The sequence below is a fragment of the Poecilia reticulata genome, linkage group LG15 (assembly GCF_000633615.1).
Source record: "Poecilia reticulata strain Guanapo linkage group LG15, Guppy_female_1.0+MT, whole genome shotgun sequence".
NCBI classification, from domain to species: domain Eukaryota; kingdom Metazoa; phylum Chordata; class Actinopteri; order Cyprinodontiformes; family Poeciliidae; genus Poecilia; species Poecilia reticulata.
The window spans coordinates 266,037-281,718 of record NC_024345.1 but is presented as its reverse complement, the minus strand read 5'-3'; the positions used below and the strand labels follow the sequence as shown (position 1 = coordinate 281,718).

Here is a 15,682-nt window from a genome sequence, read left to right as displayed (position 1 = left end):
AGCATATACCCCCTGAACACTGGGATGGTTCAGGAAGTAGACGGGTTCTCCAGGGTTTTCCCACAGAAAACCTGCTTAGCCCCGTGGTAGGGACACTATGGCAGTCCACTAGCTGCTGCTGGGCATTTTGTGTTAAAAAAATGTTCAAAGTTACAAAAATTCTGAGGTGCCCAAGTTGAGATCATAATTTGGAAATAATAGCATATGAAGCCAAAGGGGAGGTGCAGGGACAGCCTCACACCCAGTTCAATGTGTCAACTATAGAACTAGGTCAAGCCGTCTTTACTGTCACCGTTACTTGTAAAAAAAATCTACTCAAAATAAAACACTTAGCCTGGTGGGGGGCCAAGTAAAGCCTGGTGGATTGCCAGGCTTATATTACACTGGGAGAAACCCTGGGTTCTGTGTCCCAGAGAGAAGTTTGTTTTGATGACACACAAGAGCAGAAAGCCTTGTGAGGATGTTGAGGTTGGCAAAACTCCCTGACTGACATCAGCTTGAAAGGTCACTTGGTGAGGAAGAAGCCATTAATCTCAAAACAGACAAAGTCTGATTGTAGTTTTAAGGTCCTAATTTTTTGTCTTGGTTTTCCTATAATGACAAATGTTAAATTTCAAGGAAAAAGCAGGAAGTGTACAGCCCTAAAAATAATTTTGAAGTATTGGGTGGCAGCATTATTTTTTGATGCTGGAATGTTTACCGTCACAAGTAAGGCAACTTATGTTGGACTATGGAAGCAACATCTCAACCCGGAAGGTAAAGATTGGACCCAATAGGGTTTTCCGAAGAGGCAATGACTCAGTATACAACCAAATTAGTTAGAAAAGTCACAAGCACCTGATCTCAAATTTACCTTTGCACATAATGTAAATTTGGGTGATTAACCAGTTCTGTCAGGAGGAATGGGTCAAATCCATTATAATCTTCCAGCAGTCAGGCTGCTCTCTGAGCTCCTCAGTTCCAACACAGTTAGATCCACTTCCACCTTCCAAAGCTTTGGCAGGAGGAAGCTCTCTGGATCTCTGTTTATTGGATCATGTATGTCCATAGAGCCTCTGCCTCTGCTGCCAAGATAGACGGTACTGCAGCTGACTGATAAAGATGACTGCTTTTTGTCTCGGGTCAGATTACACAAGAGCTATTTATGAAGCCATTATGCAAAACCGAAACAGGTCTTATTATAGCATGAGGAAAATAAAAACCGTGCAACAAATAAATCCTGAATGTTGCTTCAAGTCGACAGTTTGAGCCATTTACTAAGGCAGATCTCAGCACAGCAAACTCTGACATCCAGGTAAGGTTCATTAAGTCCTTAATTCAAGCCATTTCATTCATCGCCACATTATATCTCTCATAAAGCACGAGCGACTAATCTCCTTATTATAATTTAATTTCCTGAAGGCTATTCTTGGATAAATCAGGTGAGAGTGATTTACTGCGGTTCTGTCATCGTCCGGAGGAGCGCTCCAATAACAGGACACAAAGCTTTGCCTGTTCTGCTTCACGGTACCTCCAAAACATTCTTGATGTTCCTCAGAGTGTTTCAGACATCCTCACGCTCAGATCCTTCTGTACAGCAGGTGAAAGTGGGAGGAAGGCCAGTTAGTGCCGGACTATCTATGCTTTAAGGAATCCAAATAAGCCTTTATTGTCATTGTACAGAAACATCGTCCAAAGAACAAAAAAAGGACAGAGGAACAGCATAGGTAGACGGGAGCCTGAAGCTGCAGCTATTGTGGGAGGTGCTGCCCTTTCTTTAGATGAGGAAAAAAATTATAAAATGAGGACAAGATGAGGAAAAAATAAATACAATTTCTGCTTCCATCAGGAGTCCATCCAATATGTCCCAGTTGTGAGTAAGATGTAGAGCCAGGGGTGAAAGTAAGCTGTTTTTGGTTTGTAAACATGACGGTAGTAGTTTTAGGCGTGTAACACCAACAGATAGACATAGCTATTGATCCGTGCTATGGTAGGAAAATCTGACAAGGTACAGATGGTCAAAACACTGGCAAGAATTTAAAACTACTTTCACCCTTGTGTAGAGCCACAGTAAGCAACGATCTCTCTCTCTCTTCCCTGCATCTACAACTACTTCTCCCATTGTTTATAGAGGAATTTTGTCCCATTCCTCCCTCAGCTAATAAAATGTTTGCTGTATTAGTAGAACTGTGTTCAAAATAACAGCAGCCTTTGAAACTTAAAGCTTGAAATTATTCTAACATCCTGTCTTTCAATACATTCAAGTTCATCAGGAAGACTGTTTTCATTCTGCTCCAAGAAAATGTGAAGAAGAAATTTCAGTTTAAGAAGATATTTCCAATCTAAAGAAGGAAATAAAAAAAAGAAAAACTAGTCTGCACAAAAAAACATCCCGGTATCACTTTCTTTACAAAAATATTTTCTGGATGAACTGAAAAAAGATTCCTCTTTTGCATCCAGATTATTTTGGATGCATCCCAATGGTTAAAGTCACCTCACCTGTTGTCTCCGTAATGTTATCACTATTGGTCTGGAACCAAGATGGTGTGACATGATGTATTTTATATATCATTAAAAATGCTGTATTTAAATTATCCATGATCCCTAGTATGCCATAAATATACATACAATATGAGGATTCGAGGCTCAAAGTTTTAGAGCAATCTGTGGAGGAGATTCTTTTGTATCCTTTCATTTGGATCTTGCAAGGAAAGAAGAGTGAGTTTGTGGGGGAAAAGGAAACTTCATCTCCATGGAAACAGGTCCGCATATCTTTAACCTAACTGAGTATGTATTTAGATTGAAAAAAACGTGACTGTGCAGAATTAGCTTCAATACAGGCTGTAAACAGGATTTATTCATATTTCATTAGACAGTAGAACTGTCAGCAGGAAACTCAGAAAATTCTGAGCGTATCTCTGGAGGATGATTTTCTCCAACATGTTTATTATGAACGAATTTAGTCTCTGAGCCATTAAATGAACTCTCTGACCACATTTAAAAAATGAAAAATATTTCATCATCTGATTGCAGTCTTCCTCTGAGGCATGCTGTATCTTTCTACACTAGCTTGGCAAAGCGCTTGTGCTGCCTCTGTCTTATTTCCCTAGAAAGCTGTGACCCAGTCGGTCCTGGCTTCTGCTTACACTCAACCTTCAGGGTTCCACGTCCAGCAGCTGGGCCCACCGCCAAGATCCGCCTAACATGCTTCGAACTATCAGGAAGCAAACATGGAGGAATGTGCAAACAGGAAGTTGTTTCCTTAAAAACTTTCTCATGCGGCCTAAATAAGATCACATGACATCACAGTGATAACTGTGAGAGGTCAGCACAAATAAGACCAGTTTTCAACCAGGAAACATGGCTGTCCTGACTGTTCTATTGAAAACGTGCCTGTATTTTAACTACTAGATTCTTCCTTCACTATGTTCTAGTCGTCTAGTATAAATGGGATGCGAGCACAGATGATAAGCCAGTTGACATCCAGAGCTATTGCTGATGCAAAACTGTACTCAACCATTAGAAAATTACCAAATCACTGCTTTACAGAATTAGGGATGGAACACATGTATTTGTCTTACATTTCAGATTAACATGACTTCCCAGAAGTGTTACAAAATTCTAAATTCTAAACCTATTTATTCCTCCCCTAAAGCCTCTGCTATTCACCCTTCTGCCTGCCCATCTGTCTCCAATGGTCTGGTAAAGAGAGAGGTAGAACGCTGGAGTCAGGTAACTGGAGTTCTGGGGTTCACCAAGCCGGTGTCAACAAGTTTTGTGGAATTTTAAAATAGCTTTTCAACCTTGGTCTTAGTGAGTAAATCCTGCCTTAATGATATTGCCAAAGATCTGTTGTACCTGTCACCTACACACTCTAGACAATCGACATGCAACTTTGGAGTGTCACGTATGTTTTTTATGCATTAGAAACATAGAAATTAAATATGTTTTTATTTCTTGCTTTTTTTTTATCAATAAACAAAGAAAAACAAAATAATTTGACAATAAATTTGATCCATCAGCTTCTTTTAGTATTTCAGAAGTTAGCCAATATGCAACCCACAGGGGATTTGGTTACCAGTTGTACCTGATTGTAGCCTGGTAAAAACCAGGCCCTTGTTCTCCTACACCTTGTGCTTCGTCGTGTACCCTGCTGAGGTTTACCCAATCACTGACGTTTGCCTGTGACATATGGAACTCACCAGTTCAACGCTATGAAGCTTACCAGAAATTGCTTTCCCCCACCGCAAAGAAAGAAGTGCAAGCCGAACAAGATGTTCATTTGCCTGCGTTCCTCTGTTCCTGTCATCCTGCCGAATTTTGCTACCTGCAGGTCTTTCCTATCACCTGCTGCCCATGTCATTATTCACCTTGCCTCTGTGTGTATGTAGCTCCCTGGATTCATTGGCCTTCACTGTCTCCTTCCATGACATAATCTGATTTCCACCACTGTTGTTATTCCCATTGTTTTGCCTGTTTCTGTCCTGCATTTCATACTTGGTCTTCAATAATATTCATTATTGAAGATTTTTGCACTTCAATTTCTAATAATATTTTAGTATGTAGAATATTAGTGTTTATTAGAGTGAGGACTGTAGAACCTTTCTATCACAATATCAGCATTGGCAATTTGCATGACACTTGAGTTGTTGACTCTTTGCCACATGAAACGTTTTAGAAAGAAAATAATTTAAAGGGAGGTAAATGAACTACAGCAAACACTATCTGGAAGTGTCTGTCTGTCTGTACCTGCTCAGTCTTGACCCAGTGAACATTTTTCAGTGACGTTTCTTGGGAAGAAACCCACTCGCCAGTTATTTTTTGCTGATTTGCTGGGAGTTAGTATCACATTACAGAGACATGGACGCATGTGGGTAGGTGGTTTGATGGGGTGGGTCCGGTCTGTGTGGGTGTGGGCTTTTGGTTCGGTCCGGGTCCCCTGACACTCCTGGGCCCCTAAGAAACTCCCAAAAAGCGTTCTTGGGGTTAGCGTGTAGGCTCCCCCTCCTGACGTCATGTCTGGAGGCAGGCTGCGCGCGCCCCTGCTGACACCGTTCACCTCCAACTGAGGAACTTTGCTGGAGTTCTCCTCTCAGCTTCTCTGGCTGCAAACCGAGTCAGGCCGTGTTTAAAGAAGACAGGCGGCGCTTCTACAGCCCAGAGTTCTTCTGGCCGTACATGTCCTGCTTCATTTAAAACTTTTTTCTAATAAGCAGACACTTTCCTCCCCCCCCCCCACCAGCCCCTGGAGGAACGTAACTTTGGCTGGAAGTCGCTGCTTACCTGAACATACTGAGGAATACCCAAGTTTCCCCGGCTCGCCTAAAGTGAAAGGAGTTGGAACCGGACTCAGACTAACTTCTTCTCCTCTCCCCGGACAGTTGTGGACATGGTTTGGGTTATATGGGGCCTCCTCTTCTCCGTCGGCTTGTTCCTCTCCCCTGTCTGCGAGTCGGTGGAGCGGCAGCAGAGTCGCAGCAGCTTCAGGAGGCTGTACGTGCTGCAGCCCGGGCCGGGGTCGGGCCCCGCTTCGGCTCCTGGGGAAGGCGGGGTGCGCCTCAGCTCCATCTCTACACGCCACGGCCCGTCCGGACAGCCCATGGCTTATAACGTGGATCTCACGGGAAGCTTTGGCAGCCAGGTTCGGAACCGCAGGATGGGGAATCCAGCGGCTCCAGCCCCACAACTACAGGACCAGAACCAGCAGAACCAGCTGATGAAGCTGTCCGGGTAAGAGGAACTAAACGGAAAGTCCAGGACTTGTTTCCAGCTTTTTACCTTAACCCACACAGTTAGGAACAGCATCTAACACTCCAGGGGAACAGCTGTGCAGACTCATGGATCGGTACCGATTAAGTTTGTTCCCGTTTAATTCTGATCAGAGCAGGAGCTTCAAAAACCCACAATACTGTTAACGCTGCATTTCTCTGATTACACCAACTATATTTATACTAAATTATATAAATAAAAAGTTGCTTTTTCAGCGTCTCACAGCAGACCATCTCTAATGATCACACTACCGCACGACCGTCACTGTGTGAATGATCGGCAGGCCAAATACCAATAAATCAGATTTCTGTTCAAGCACTTAAATCTTCCATCTCCATCTTCTTTGGCCTTTAATTGTATCAACAGATGATTAACCCCTTAATGCCCGAATTGTACAAAACAAGAAAAGGCCATTTGTTTTTCCTGTCAAACAGATGTTTTTAGTATTTTTAGTTGACATTATGTAAACATTACACTCAGCATTAGTGTAAATTTCAGCTATGATGCTTATTAGCTCCACCAGGAATGAAACAAACAGACTGTTTATTCTTAGTATGCTCACTTTGTTGATGCTGTTATACAAAAAAAAAAGACTTTGAACTTGAATCAAAATATGTTTCTGAACAGTTTTTAAAATAATGCAAAATCTTTGCCGTACTGTCCAAATAACTCCAAGCCTCTTTTTTGCAATATTAAATCATTAATCCATTATCTAACGCACTTATGCCTTTAGGTGCCTTTAAGGGAAGCTTTTATTCCCTGAATATAATAATAATAAATACAATTATATCTAAATTTTTTATAGTACCATTTAATATTAGTGTTGCTCATTTTAATTCCTCAAATGCCTAGTGTGTCCAAAAAGCGTCACACCCAAATTTAAAAATACCTTTTAGCATTTTGTTTACATGTTTTAATTAATGATGAAATGGGGATAAATGTTGCCATCCATACACATTCTGTAGGATTCAAAACTTCTGGCTCAATCAAGGAGCGTGCAGTTTTTTTTTCTTTAAAAGGTCTTTTAAAGAAAAAAAACCTGTCTGTCTGTGACAGACTGGTGACCTGTCCAGGGTGTACCCCGCCTCTCGCCCGGAACGTTAGCTGGAGATAGGCACTAGCAACCCTCCCAACCCCACTAAGGGACAAGGGTGTAAAGAAAGTGGATGGATGGGTGGTTTTTATGATATTTAATTCCTGACTTGAATGTCACAGTGCTAGTATGTATTATTTGCTTCTAACATCAGCAGGTCAGACCTTAAAGAAAAACATTAAATCAGTATCTTCTGGTAAAATCCCAATCGGCGTGTCTGTAGTCTGCATGGAGCTCTCCTGTGGTTCAACCTGTGTGACTTTGCTTGGGCTTTCTGCACCTGGCAGGACAAATATTTGACTTTTTTCACATTTGCTCTGACAAGTTTCTATGTATTTTTATTTTTTTATATATATATATATTTTATTTTCGTATTTTTAGTATTTTTACATTCATTGTAAATGTCATGATTTATGGTAGTTGAGTGGTGAGGCAGATGCAGTAGACCCAGGTAATGGAGAGTAAATGGAGATTTAATGATGAAAAATGCAGAAATCCAGGCAGCACAGAGTGAGCAGAGCTAGTAGCTAATCTCTGGTAGTAACTGGTAATCAACTGACAGCAGGCAAGACAACTAGACAAGCTGACAAGGACCCAACAAAGAACACAGGTGGGTTTACACAGTGAGACAATCAGGGGAAACAAGGAACAGGTGTACTCAATCAAGGGATGGCTGGGACAACACAGAGACTCCACAGAACACAGAAACCTAAATAAACACACAGAACAACTCAAATCCTCACAGTAAATCAGATTCTGCTGTGAGCAAGCTGCTATCCAAAACTATTTTGTGATGTTTAAATACAAAACCAGCTTCCGTCAGGGAGGGAACCTTTTTACTGTGTAGGCTGGATGGTCTCAGTATGATTTTATGATCCACTTGAGAAAAATATTCAAACATGCATTTAATTACGTTTTTTAAACTGGAAAGCAGAGATTATAACATCTGCACTGCTAAAATAACTTGGTAATGAACAGCCACTGATGTTTTTGGTGGGCCTGCTGCAATAAGCAATAAATCTATGAATCTGTTTCTCTTTCTACCGAAAATTGGATGACAAAACTCTTCAGTCCGGTGCTCTGGTCTCAACTGCTCCATTTTTCAGGGAGAGTTTTGTCTATAGAGATTTATTTGTTGTTTTCTGTTCTGTTTACTTATTTTGGATATTTAAAATGTCTTCCAGTTTCAGCGTTAGATGTTCATTAGAATTTAAAGTAGATTCTTCTTTGAGAATGTGCCCCTGCATTATCATGCGATTTTTAAAAAATTTATTTATTCATTCATTTCATTTAGTACAAAAAAAACAACCTAACACGTTTTTTGATATACTAAAAAATACATCTCAATCCATATGTATTTCAAAATTTTAAAACAAAATGAAATGAAAGGCGGCAGAAAGAAGAAAAAAATCTTATAATATCTGCCCCTTTTTTCTCAACTCTTAATCAAAACAGGGGGAAAAAAATGGTTATCTTCTGCAACAAAAAACAAGTCAGTCGTCTATCTCAATTAAACAATGTTAATATGAGCTCACTTTATACTGTTTCATACTTCTTCAAGAATCCAATCTTTGACAATCTCTTAAACATGTACAATGATTCAGCATTTTTAACATCATTTTGTAGGTCGTTCCACAATTTGACTCCTTGAATTGAGGTGCATCGTTCTTTCAAACTGGTTCTGAATTTGGGTTTCTTAAAAATCTGTATCCTCTTAAGATTATAACAGCTCTCTCTTTTTTTTGGATGTTTGAGGGTAATGTGTTTAGGTGTGCCTTATACATAACTAACAAAATATTATAATCAACTAAATCATAGAATTTCAATAACCTCAATTTACAAAACAATATATTGGATGGATATTTGCCATGTTTTCGGGTAATAACTCTTATAGCCCTTTTTTGCATGCCTTTTTTGTATTACATGCCTTTCCCCATACCTCATATATAATTATAATTATTATAATTATAACATCTCAAAAGTCTTCTCAAAACAACAGTATTTTTGCTTATCGCAGTAACTTCTGGGACAATTCCAACAAAATTTGTTATTCTAACAGGCCAAGTAATTGATAGTTTTTAAATACTCACTTTACACAACATTTAAACTTTTTGCTTTTGGTAGAGTAACACAAGGATAACCTGCTGATATCCAACTGTTGATAACTGGGACTATCTGCTCAGGCAGCCAGAAAGTGTGTTTTTTGTTGTTGTTATTTTTTGTGGCCATAGATATTTCAAAACATCCACATTGTCTCTTGCGAGAGAGGGAAAAAGTGTGAGATGCTTGATCTTTCAGACAGCTAGCTTCACAGCAACATGTGGGGGAAGGACAGTCGTCCAGACTTTCTCTGACATCTCATATTTAGTGACACATATGTGGTTTAGTGAAACCATATGAGCTCTGTGGTAGTACATTTTTGTGGTTTGGAAGTGTAACTTTTGACTCTCTACCCACCTGTAACCAAGGCCAGCCCAGTTCTGCTCTAGCAACAATCTGAAAAGTGATTTTTATGTAGCGTTTGGTTTGTCACGTCGGTCATGATCTGTATTTTCAGTCTTGCCAATCCACAGCTACAGTAGGCAAATGGAAATGAGAGCTAATGAGACGCTAACAAAGTATCTGAGGCCGTGTCCAGATGCTGGTGGTGCGCCTGCGCCACAGCTGCTGGGTTTGGTTGTCTGGCTGTGGTTCAGGCTGTGGTACCACTCTGCTAATTTAAACTAGTGCTGCCACTTTGATTTCTATAGATTTATATGCACAAAGCCCATTTAGGAAAGATCAATTCTGTTATACGTTTTCTTCAAAGTAGTCCAGAAAGGTGAAATGCTAAGCGCCACCTGGTTGCTGCCGTTGGATTTATGAAAGAAGAATGGATCTGAAAATTTGAAGAGGAACATTTTTCACTTAAAGAATTCCAAGTTTCTGTTTCCAGAGTATAATGGAACCAGTCTTTGGACTGGAACACTGAAGCTGGCACAATGGTTTCTTTGAACACCTCCAGTCTCTATGGCGACCATGCATCTAGAGAGTCATTTTTCTGGTGGAAAACATACAATTATCCAACAGTCCAAGAAAGCATTGCTCCTTCTCCCCTTCATAGTTCAGTCTTTAGAATTAGTTTTCATGTGTTGCTTGATAGTTATAAAAAAAAAATAAATTGTAATAAAATTGATGTTGAGCCAGACATGAAGGAACCCTTGAAACATAACTCTAAATTCTTTTGAATTTCATCATTTAATCAAGAAAACGCAGTTTTTGCATTTTGTTGCCAGTACTTAACATTGTTGAACATGTAACAGTCTTAATTGTGTAGTATCTCTTTAAGACATTCTAGTATCTCAGATGACGTCATGTATGCGTCGCTGTTTCTTTTTAGAGAACGTCTGAGAAACCTGCTATAGTTGGATACTGTAACAGTCGTTACAAATTGTTACAATACCTGGACTGAAAAGGACATATAACTCTCTTATGTTGGTGACGTTACAGGTTGCTTTGAACTCTGCTTATTTCATGTGCGAATGTTTAGCAGCCGTTCAACCGGGCTTGTAAGGTTGGTGAAGAGCGTTTTATTAAAGGACAACACTGTGGAATTCTCAGTACCAGTGTAGTTGTGAGTTTCTAACCGTTCAGTCAAGTCTACCGCCTCCTCTCCTCCCTTAAACACAACCTGAAGCATTACAAACAGATTACCTGGAAAAAATAATTAGTTATACAAACCAGATTCCAAAAAAGTTGGGACACTAAACAAATTGTGAATAAAAACTGAATGCAATAATGTGGAGATGGCAAATGTCAATATTTTATTTGTAATAGAACGTAGATGGCAGATCAAAAGTTTAATCTGAGTAAATGTAACATTTTAAAGGAAAAATATGTTAATTCAAAATTTCACAGTGTCTACAAATCCCAAAAAAGTTGGGACAAGTAGCAATAAGTGGCTGGAAAAAGGAAATTGATCATATAACAAACAGCTGGAAGACCAATTAACGCTAATTAGGTCAATTGACAACATGATTGGATATAAAAAGAGCTTCTTAGAGTGTCAGTGTCTCTCTGAAGCCAAGATAGTAAGAGGATCACCAATTCCATCATTGTTGCGCAGAAAGATAGTGCAGCAATACCAGAATGGTGTTACCCAGCGTAAAATAGCAAAGACTTTCAAGTTATCATCATCAACCATGCATATCATCATCAAAAGATTCAGAGAATGTGGAACAATCGCTGTGCGTAATGGTCAAGGCCGTAAAACTCTACTGGATGCTCGTGATCTCTGGGCCCTTAAACATCACTGCACCTCAAACAGGAATGCCACTGTCAAGGAAATAACAACATGGGCTCAGGAATACTTCCAGAAAGCATCGTCAGTGAACACAATCCACCCTGCCATCTGCCGCTGCCAGCTGAAACTCTACAGTGCAAAGAGGAAGCCATTTCTAAGCAAGCTCCACAAGCTCAGCCGTTTCACTGGGCCAGGAGTCATTTAAAATGCAGTGAGGCAAAATGGAAGACTCTTCTGCGGTAAGATGAGTCACAATTTGAAGTTCTTTATGGAACACTGGGACGCTATGTCATCCGGACCAGAGAGGACAAGGATAACCCAAGTTGTTATCAACGCTCCGTTCAGAAGCCTGCATCACTGATGGTGGGGGGTTGCACGAGTGCTTGTGGCCTGGGCAGCTTGCATGTCTGGAAAGGCTGCATTAATGCAGAGAACTATGTTCAGGTTCTAGAACAACATATGCTCCCATCTTGACGTCATCTCCTTCAGGGAAGACCTTGCATTTTTCAACAACATAATGTCAGACCACATTCTGCAGCAATCACAACATCATGGCTACGCAGGAGAAGGATCTGGGTGTCCAGCCTGCAGTCCAGATCTTTCACCTATAGAAAACATTTGCGCATCATAAAGAGGAAGGTGCGACAAAGAAGGCCCAAGACGATTGGACAGTTAGAGGCCTCTATTAGACATGAAGTGTAGAGCATTCCTCTTTCTAAACTTGAGAAACTGGTCTCCTCTGTCCCCAGACGTCTGTTGAGTGTTGTAAGAAGGGGAGATGCCACACAGTGGTAAAAATGGTCTTGTCCCAACTGTTTTGGGATTTGTTGACGTCATGAAATTTTGAAACAACATATTTTTCCTTTAAAATTATACATTCTCTCAGTTTAAACTTTTGATCTGTGATTTGTGTTCTATAGCGAATAAAATATTAAATGTTGTCACCTCCACATCATTGCATTCAGTTTTTATTCACAATTTGTGTAGTGTCACAACTTTTTGAAATCCGGTTTGCACTTACCAATAGGGCTGGCTAACACATCAATAACAATCCCTATTACAATAAATACATGAGCAATGTCAATAGATATGTCTGATAGTTCAATAGTTTACTGAACTCCAATCCAGAACCACACAGCATTCTGGGAGATGTAGGCAGAGGAAATGCTTTAGCTGCTCAACCTCTCATGGCCAGACAAGCTAGGTGAGTGTCATCAGCTAACTCACTCCTCTTTGGTAACCTAGCAACAACCTTTTGAGTAGCTTGGTTCATGTTTTGCCATTGTTCCTCATAATGGCTTAAAAAAAAACAATGGCATGGAGTAAATGAGCATAACAGCTTGAGACCAAATTGGGGGTAATACAGGTAATGTCCCCAGTTTGGCAATATTCCAAAACAAAAGTAACCTAATGATTATCGATATTGACTGATATAAAACAATATCGTGATACATTTTTCAGCCATATTGCCCATCACGTTTAGACAGACTGAGGTCTCATTAAAGACACAAATGTCAAAGCAAGCACATGGCACAGTGCAGGTTTTCACAACATGCAGCACAAAAATAGACCAAGGATTACTTCAGCTCAATTTAAACTAGTCTCGGCTTCTAATAGAAAAAAAGTTGACAGTTCAGGCCCAGAACTGAAACTGGTTGAAGTTTCAGTTGATCAACTTAGACTTGAACTGCAGCTTTAGAGGAAGATTCAGTACAACTATAAAAGTTATTTCAAGTAATAGTAATGTGATTAAAAACAAACCTCTCTACACAGATGTCTTTATTATTCCCTTCATACAAATCAATCTGATCCGAAGTTTGGTCTGAGGAAGCTGAAGCAAAATGACTGTGACATATAATACAGTAGCATGACCACAATGACTTATTCAAGGAAAGTAAGTTTCATTTTGATTGCTTCAGTCTTTATCCTTAAATTTACTTGTCTACTTGTATATCAGTTGGTTAAGTTGTGCTTAAGCTGAAGCATAATCTTTCCTTATTGGAGACGCCCATCACTAAAAACCAATAATTTGGTCCAACATCTTTCAGTGTCCTCAGTCAGTCAGCCCTGCTGACAGAATCTAGCAGCTCACGACTGTTAGATTCTTATCTGCAACCAGGCATATCTAACCTGGAACAGGGTTGTAATAAAAATCACATACTAAGCTTATGAATGTCCATTCAGATGTGACACAAGCAACAGAAATAATTGGAAAATGGAAAAGAAACAGCCTTTCAACAAGGAAACAACAGGCAGCATGAACCCTGGATCTGCAGTGCCACATTAACAGGAAGCAGACTGTTGAGCAGGTACAACATGAACACACCCCGCCAGATATCTGCAGCACCGTGGAAGCTGGTAATGACCCCGACAAGAGTCATTTGCTGGCGATGGGGGCGACAGAAACTCCCAGCTGTACCTTACTCACTTATCACACACTAAAACATTCTACCAGACTGCAGACTGAGCAGCTGGGACCAGACTGCTGGACCACACACAGCCTGCTGCTGCTTTTTCCCTTCATCTTACTCTCACTGAAGACTTCACATGAAAAAATGCAACTGGTACCACCTGGTAAAACGATTCAGTTTACAGGCACACTGGGCACAACCGTAATACTTGCTTAATATTTTTGAACTGTGCATTTCGAATGGAATGCGGAATGTACTGAGCTACATTCACACCTGGCAGTCTGGTAGTCACTAGTGAATCCTCCTCTGAACATATTCTGATCAGGTGTGACTGCTGTCGTCCTTGAGAATGAATCCTTTCACAACAATATGAGAACTGAGAGTTCTTGCTGGTAAAAGTTTTACTAACGGTTCTAAAAAAGTTCTGAATCATGATGGGGCTTAGTTCTCAACACGATGACACTGTTTTTTGTTTTATGTTAAAATAGTCTTTATTAAACGACAGCATGGTTAATATATTTATGTATTTTTTTTTATTCTGTGCTTATTTTAATATACTTTAAAAATCAGCCCCATCTTGCATCCACTAACATTGTGTCTTTAATTACCTACTGAATGGAAGTTACATCAGAGTTCCTGCTTACTGAATCCGGTAAGCATCTTTCTCTGACTTAAAGTCTTAAAAATCTTTCACGACATGCCTTGTGAACTGAGGACCATCCAGTGAGATGTGAATATGCAATACATTAACAATATGCTGTAGAAACGGATCCTGTCATGTGTAAGTCAGGTCAGTACTGGTGAACTGAAATTACATCTTTGTGAAGCTCAAAGATTACACAAGCAGAGTGAGGTGAAGTTTCTCGGTGGACTTAAAACACAACACTGCTGTTGACAAAATGCTGAACAAATGACCATAATTCTGCATGAACGAGCCGATGTTCCTCTGTGCTGGTGTTGTTGTGTGTTTGCAACAGTGTGACTTTCTCTGCTTGTTTTGGTGTGCAGGGTGAATGTCTGTGGAGGGCAGTGCTGTCACGGCTGGAGTAAAACTCAGGGATCGCAGCGGTGCACCAAACGTAAGTCTACACTAAATCCCCTATTAGTATGTAAATGCTGTTTTTAATGTACATAGCATATGATTTACAACATCTCTGAATAAATTTTAACACTGATGGTCATTACTTCAGTGGATGTGTCTTTGACAGATGGAAGAAATAAAAAAATCAAAGATCCTGATCATTGTGGAAACGAGCAAAGCTTTCACCTTTTGCTGTTTTGTATAATAGTTTGGGGTTGAGTTAAACTCTAAAACATTTTTAGCAGAGAGTTAAAACTGGATTCTCTGTTTTGCACGTAATGTTGCAGGTCTTTAAAACAAAATTAGGGGAAACACTTTTTAACACCTTTGTAAAACCATCTAATGTTCTGCTGAACCAAAGCTATCTGCTTTGTGAAACAGAATAATAATAAATGTTGACCTCTGGCAACTGATCTGTTAAATTGTTTTTCATTCACACCTTAACTCACACCTTACAGTTTCACTCTTGGGATTAATAAACATGGTTTATTAACCCCAAAATGTGGTCTATTAAAAAAGTGAAATTCAGAATAATAAAAATAGAAAAAGGGAGAAAATAAAATGGATTTCACGGGGCCCTACAAAAGACCTTTGCAGGAGCTGCAAAAACCCATAGCTCAGGTTGGAGAATGTGGACTTTTTGTAAGAGTAGCAAGAAGAAGGATGTTATTGAAATGAAGCCATGAGAGGTTCTGTTACCAGAAACCATTTAAAAGATCCAGCTGGAAGAATGTGCTCTGGTCTGTCAAGAACAGCTTTGTTGGCTTACACGCAAAAGACTGACTGGTGGAAAACAAACACCTCATATCCTCCTGATCACACCATTCCCATCCTAAAACACTGTGGCAGTAACTAGTTGTACTGCAACTTCTCTGCTGGAGGTGGTGCAGCTGAGTTCTCTAAGCTCATTTTTGGTTGATGTCCCATCTACTGCTAGTTTAGCACTACAGCACCCTCTTTAGTTGAATTTTTATCCATCCATCCATCCATCCATCCATCCATCCATCCATCCATCCATCCATCCATCCATCCATCCATCCATCCATCCATCCATCCATCCATCCATC

At 40.0% G+C, this 15,682-nt stretch overlaps 1 protein-coding gene across 5 annotated transcripts in view; it reads left to right on the top strand.

Annotated features, from left to right (window-relative positions):
* The first annotated feature begins 4,987 nt into the window (after positions 1-4,987).
* ltbp1 (latent transforming growth factor beta binding protein 1) overlaps positions 4,988-15,682 on the top strand; it is a 77,390-nt gene continuing 66,695 nt past the window's right edge. For 2 of the 5 annotated variants that reach the window (XM_008428984.2, XM_008428986.2), the window contains exons 1-2: positions 4,993-5,709; positions 14,543-14,613. In XM_008428984.2, coding sequence (XP_008427206.1) covers positions 5,369-5,709; positions 14,543-14,613 — 412 coding nt within the window. In that variant the 5' untranslated portion in view covers positions 4,993-5,368. Of the gene's footprint in view, positions 5,710-14,542; positions 14,614-15,682 lie in introns of all 5 variants that reach the window. The other 3 variants (XM_008428985.2, XM_008428983.2, XM_008428987.2) reach the window with 2 other exon arrangements.